At 34.1% G+C, this 6,833-nt stretch overlaps 1 protein-coding gene across 1 annotated transcript; it reads left to right on the forward strand.

Moving 5' to 3' along the window:
* Positions 1 to 505: 505 nt before the first annotated feature.
* On the forward strand, positions 506 to 6,827 carry LOC128882275 (uncharacterized; the record flags this gene model as incomplete). Its single annotated transcript, XM_054133855.1, has 2 exons — positions 506 to 854; positions 4,642 to 6,827. Coding segments are annotated over 2 exons (900 nt in total), but the record flags the coding sequence as incomplete, so codon positions are not given.
* Positions 6,828 to 6,833: the final 6 nt, after the last annotated feature.

Consider the following 6,833-nt stretch of genomic DNA (forward strand, 5'->3'; position numbering starts at 1 on the left):
TAATAAAGATACTAAAATAATTATTTATTCACATGTTATAGAAATTATAATATCTTATTGTTTTTATGACTTGTATTTAGCAAAAAGCACGTTTAATAAAGTATTATAATTTCTTACCATTTTGGATTTGGCTAAAATTTTTACTGGTAACGAAGTTATAGTTTGTTACACTTACTTGTCCCAACTTGTATATGAAATATCTATACGCTTTTCTGGATATGAGACGAGGCCTTTTCTTTTAGAGGTCGTAAAAATGTTCGAAAAGGTTGTAAAAGTATCACAAAACGTAGATCAAAAAGGCGCAAATTTCCAGCTCTGGTTTGAAAAAATATGTATGTTGTCATATCCGTTGCATATGCCAACGTGATATAACAAATTGATTTCGTGGAACGTATTGTTATCGATTCAGTCGTGCTCTTCGTACTATGCCACATACCGCGGTGGCCAGGTTGCGTTTACTACGAAGAGACGACTGCTGATAACCGCAACTAAAAGTACCATGTAACCTTCAAATTATCAGGTGCGACAAGCAATCGCTAAAAGGCCAGAGTTGGCATCGAGCGACGAGTGCGCCATGGTCGAGTTCACTGATTCAGCGTCCGCTCGTACTGCTTTACAAATGACCTTCGGTGATGCCAAGGTGTTCGAGCTGCAACAATCCAGCGACAAGAAGAGGAAACAGCAACCGGCGAAGAAAAGTGCCGTGACGAGGCTGGCCAAAGAGGAAGCTTACAACTCCTCGAGTTGCGCCAGTGGATCCGAGGCTGAAGATGGAAGAGCCAGACATAAGAAACCTGTTCTAACCAACCATGGTTACCCAATGTACCACGCTTACCCGGGCCATCCCTTTCAAGGTACGACTTACTAGAATACAGGAAAGGCAAAAATAATTTATTATTAACGCAAAACTAATCTCATAGCTCAGCGATCAATGTAATCAAACGCTAACACAATCCCGTAGCTCAGCGAATAGTGTAATCAACCACAAAGCCTGACGTCTTCAATCATTTATTTACTTCCGTTTCATTACATTTAAAAGTGAAAAACGAAACCAGAATGGTTTTCAACAATACAAGTTTTCGGTCAAACGCAATAACACGAAATTGTATAAAATTACTATAATTTTTCAGATGCAAAGTGTTATAATATTAGGTCATCCCATAAGTAATGTCCCATAAGTAATAAGTAAAGTAATAAGTATTTTTATGTAACTTTAAAAAGACATCTTTTGTGCATCTTAATGATGTATTTATAGAAACTTCGGTTTATGTCTCTGAAAGAGAGTCTTGGAAGTCTACAGCATGCGATGAAAGCAATTATTAGATATTTTTCATTCATAGATTAAATTTTAAAATGAGCTTGAGCAAAAACCATTAGCGCCATTGTATCTTGTATGAGTGTGAAAAGACAGTACAACAGACACTGTTAAAATCATTTGCAAAGTGTATGGTAACCATGTATCAAATTTGTGAAAGTGTAAGATTTCTTTTTCGAAATGGTGACTTTGATCTTAGCAATCAAGAAAGCAATGTCCTATCAACCGTTAGCTTCCGATATTCAAAACCTTATCTAACTACTGAAAATACAGCGGAAAGATTTCGTAGGAACAGTACGATAATAGACATTTGCAACAACTGGGGAAAGTATCGAAACTTGAAACTTGGCTTTATTTACATCCAGTAAATAACGATTTATGCCTCATTGCGAGACTGGTAAAGCAATGATTCATTTTTCGTTTGGTTTGATAATCCAGGTGAAAAGTGAAATCTATACAACAATCCAAATTGCAAATGTCAGTAATTATCACTTTGTTAATCACTTCTATCATACCTTATGAAACCTAAATGAAAATGTTCATTTTCGAAAGATTTTATTGTGCATGTAGTGGAATATTAAAAAATTGGGATTAAATATATGAAAAAAATTACAAACGGAATTAAGATGGTTTTATGGGACGAAAATAGTCATTATATTTTTTTCTCTAATGTAAGTCCTTTTTTTTCTCGAGTTATCAGGGTTATTAGCGTTTCTTTTTTTAAACGGTACTGCGTACTTTTAATCTTTGCATATTGTAGCCAATATTGGAACAATCTTAACCATGTAACATAAAATGACCTTGAAATGACCTCCAATCTAGAAATATGAAGTAAAACAAATTGAACGTGTAAGGCTCATTTGTTTTATTTCACTTACATTAATTGTTCAAAATTATTCCTTAGAGAAACAATACGTTCAAACAGAAGAATGATAATATTATTGCAGTGAAATCTTGTTTATCCAACTAGGTCTAGGGAAATGACAGTAAGAATAACCGAGCAATTCCGATACCAAAAACTTATTAGCTATCCCTTCCAACTTTTGTGATCAGTTCAGAAAATAATAGTCAATGTTCGAAAATGTAGTATCGAACACGTCTGTCCGTTTTGTCGAACAATCAGTACCATGTATTCCTTTTGCTACACGCGTAGAAGTTATTCTGAGTACAAACAAATAATTGTATATATACATTATACAAAATGCATTCGTATAACTGAAGTTACTCTACATTTTTAGATTGAACGTCATTTAAAGGTCATGTTACATGGTTGAACTCTTTTCGATGTCTACGATATGCAAAGATTAAAAGTATACATTTCCTTAAAAACCAAAAAAAAAAAAAAGAAAAAAACCGTTATTAACCCTGATAACTCGGAAAAAAATGACTTTGGGGAAAAATTACGATGAGTATGTTCGTCCCATAAAATTGTTTTAATTCCATTCGTAACATTTTTCATATTTTCAAACCCAATTCTGACCTCTACTACACTACTCGTAAGCGTCTTGTTTCTGTAAATACGAATATATCATACACTTCTCTTATCTTGCACTCTACCAAAACATGATAGTCGCTTAACATGTGTTTTAACGTTTCTCTTCTCATTATACAAAATTCGTTCCTCCTTTCCTCTTCTTTCATGCAGTACTTATTTTTGCTACTTCCATATTTCCGGACCTCACACTTGCTACCAACCTTTGGCTGTCTCCTTTCTCCATTTTTGTTAAGTATTCCGGGAACCACCGTGACTATATGTCTATAGCTTTGGTTATATGTTGCATCTGCTATTCTGTTACATTAAATTTGCTTCTCCTTGTCCCTATCTTCTAACAATTTTGCTAATGTCTACATATAGTGGGTGTAGAAAGTATTCGTACACTGATCAATTTTCAAAAAAAACTATGTGAAATTGTAATTTATTTACTTATTTTTTATAAACAATGATATTCTACATATTCTTGGAAATCTCTAAAATAATTAAGGTACAAAATAAAATTAGTTATTTATAAAAAGTGCGAAATTAACATGAAAAAATAATAAATCGATAGAAATATAGAAGCAATAAATATTTGTACAATTGTTACATTTTTAAAACTTCATAAAAGAAACGAAATTCACATTCATTTATAAATGATTAATGCTTCATGGGATTTTCTTTTGATTTTATAATTGCTGCAACTCTTGCATTAAATTAACTAAATGTCGATATTATTCGAGGTGGAATCTTCTTCCATTTCTCTATTAGAGCATTTCTTAAGACTTCTTTACTGGAAATTTGATGTTTTCTAATTCGTACGAAGCAATAAACTAATGCGTTTATGTTACGAATTCTACTGTAAATGGTTCGTCATAAGAACCGTATAAATACTTATTACTTTTATATTTCTGTCGCTTTTTCGTATTTTCTTGTTAATTTTGCAAATTATATAAACTAGTAATTGTTGTTTGGACTACATCTATTGTAGAGATTTCCAAGAATATGTAAAACATCATTGATTATAAAAAAAAAAGTTAATAAACTACAATTTAACACAAAAGTTTTTTGGAAATTGATCGGTGTACGAATACATTCTACACCCACTATATCTTGATCTCCGAGGTGACGTAATAGTATACAGGGTTAAGATAGAAGGATATGTACAATATTAAAATAGAAAATATTCAACTCAAATATTCAAAAAGTCGTTTAGACTTGCTAATTCACCTCTAATAAAACTTTCGTCCCGTCCCAAAGTGTTAACCCTTTGCACTCGAGATCTTTTTCTCTGGTATCTGCCAGCAACTCGAAATGTTTCTTAGTATTCTATTGCCATGAATTCTAAGCTATCTAGATTTAAGAATAATTTTGTTGTCACCTTTACCTCGCCGACAATCATTTTATCGACATTTAGAGCTTCAAAGAAATTAAACCTAAAGAAACATTAGGTATTGCAGATTTGCTGCGTGAAACCTAATGGAGACTGAGAGTCAGAAAGTGTTAACCTTTTGCACTCGACTTTGAACTCGAGATGCTTTCAAAGCATTCTTTTGCCACGGAGCTTAGATTGACTTCGAAAATGAGATCTTTAATTTGAAATTGGAGGAAAAGGTGACCTTTGCCTGCTTCATCGACAATCATTTTATTGACACTTGGAGCTCCAAAGAAATTACACCTAAAGAAACATTAGGTGTCGTAGATTTGCCTGCGTGAAACTTAATGGTGACTGAGAGTTACCTCTCGTGTGCAAAGGATTAAGCCCCAAATATCCGCGAAAGTTAGCGTTCGCGAATATATTGCGAGATGATAAATGTAAACACTCACCTACATATTAATCATTTTATTGCAGGACCTCCATCGCCAGATGCGTGGTTATCACGCCGATTGTCAGCGTGCTCCGTGTCCGGTTCCGAGAATGGCTTCATTCTACGTCGTTTGTCTTCCTGTTCCGGTTCCAGTTCGGAAACAGGAAACTACGGCAGACGTTACTCCGCCTGTTCCACTGGTTCCGAGGCCGGTTACTGTCACCCAGTCTTTCCACCGAGTTACTGTTATCAAGAGAATCGACGTTTCTCCTGCTGCTCGAGTTCAGGTTCTGAGTGCAATGGTGTCTGTTGCCACCCTAGTCGTCGCGGATCCGCGGATTACGGGCCATTCTTGAGGAGGTTGTCCACCTGCAGCCGAGACTCAGGCTTCGACGCAGGCACCAGAAGGCTGTCATTGTGTTCCTCCGGGGCTGATCAGAGCACTTTCTGTCGACCCAGGAGCAACAGTGGTATCGCGTTGACGCACTTGCCAGAAAACGTGACGAGGATGCCTTCTGGTCCGGATGGCACCCGTGGATTTGGTCGACCACCCAAAATGAACGCGATGTCGCCTCACATGGCACCCACTTATTAGATGCCATTTACTCGTGAGACTTTCCATTTTAGATAGACATTGACAGTTGTGACGTTCGATGTACCTGTTGCTTTCAGTTCGTTATCTGACATCTACTTACACTACTCGTAAAATTATTAAGGATAATATTTGTTCGAAAATGGCCATTTTTAATATTCTTCGGAACGGACTTTGTAGATAACGTATATACATCTGTAAGTCGTAAGGACTCAGAGAATGATAAATAATTATTTAACACTAGAACTATCGTATCATAGGCAATCAATTTGACCCATGTATTTTAAACTTTTTTGTTAAATTATATAATTGTTAAGTATGGTATGACGCAATCTTTGATGATCGTTATTGAAACAGGGAACTAATTATACAATTATACATTATCAATAGAATTATCAAGGGAATTGATTTGCTTATTTTTTATCTAATTTAAAAGATGTTGTAGTATTTATGATAGGTAGACCTCGATAGTTCTCATGTTACTCGACATGGGATGGGAAATTTGTGATAAACGTGCCTGTTCCCCAGGGAAACAGCCTGTGTTTAATAATTACTTTAACCAATGGATAAATTTTATTTTAATTTAACGAATTGTTAAATACGACATGAGATAAATTTTTGTTGAATGATGGCGATGCATTTGTGTAGAATTTTTCGACGTACGACCAAAACGATGACAGTAGGTTAGTATGTATATTCAGACGATTAAAGGTTTACCACCTTGACGATGACTAAACAGACAGATCTTTACTATTGTTTTGTAACAATACTATACGTTTAACCAAAACTTATTTTTACCACAACAATATATAGTGTGTGAAACAAATAATGTGCTCTAAAACGAATGTTTCTCTCTCAAATGCATTAGAAATTTAGAAAGTGTTCAACATTATAGAAGTTACGGGGTTAAAGAGAAAACAGGTTGTTTTTAACTAATATAATTTTATTATGTCTGGAAAAAGTAGTTGCAAAAAAGTTGAACTGCAAGCGATTAAAGAAAATGAATGTTAATTTTCATCATTTCATATTAAATGTTTTTTAAGACATTTTTTGTTATAGAGAAGAATTTATATAAAGATTTTTTAACTTTGAGAATATTTAAGGTACGTTTTAAGGTACATTTGGTAATTTGTACAGTTCATTTCATACAGAAATCTTTGAGATATCGCCTTTTTTCGGAACTACATTTCTCACATCCGTGGAAATGATAAGTCAAAAGCTAATTGACCGATCGTTTTCCAACCTTACATACATTTCCTTTATTTAAATGCCTTAAATATAAACTAAAAACTGGTATGAAATCATTGTGTAAAGTATATTTTCTATTGCAAAAAGCTGCAATGATCTCAAAAATTCCAAGTTTCAAATTTTTTGGTCGCAGTTTAGTTTATATTATTAGAAGACATGTTAATAGTGTAGTATCCGCGCCTCCCATTAAAAAATTACCAAATGTATCTTTAAACATACCTAAGATACTTTCAAAGTTAGAAAAATATTAAGTACAATTTTTTCTTTATAAAAAGATCACGAAAACGCTTAATATTTGGCCTTCTAATGTGGTTTCTCCCCTTAAGGATATTAATCGTATTAGTTACCTTGCTGTGACATTTCAATTTTTAGACACGTTTATCTCAATTCTTCCGT

This window comes from Hylaeus volcanicus, unplaced genomic scaffold, assembly GCF_026283585.1.
Source record: "Hylaeus volcanicus isolate JK05 unplaced genomic scaffold, UHH_iyHylVolc1.0_haploid 8448, whole genome shotgun sequence".
In the NCBI taxonomy this organism is placed as follows: Eukaryota; Metazoa; Arthropoda; class Insecta; order Hymenoptera; family Colletidae; genus Hylaeus; species Hylaeus volcanicus.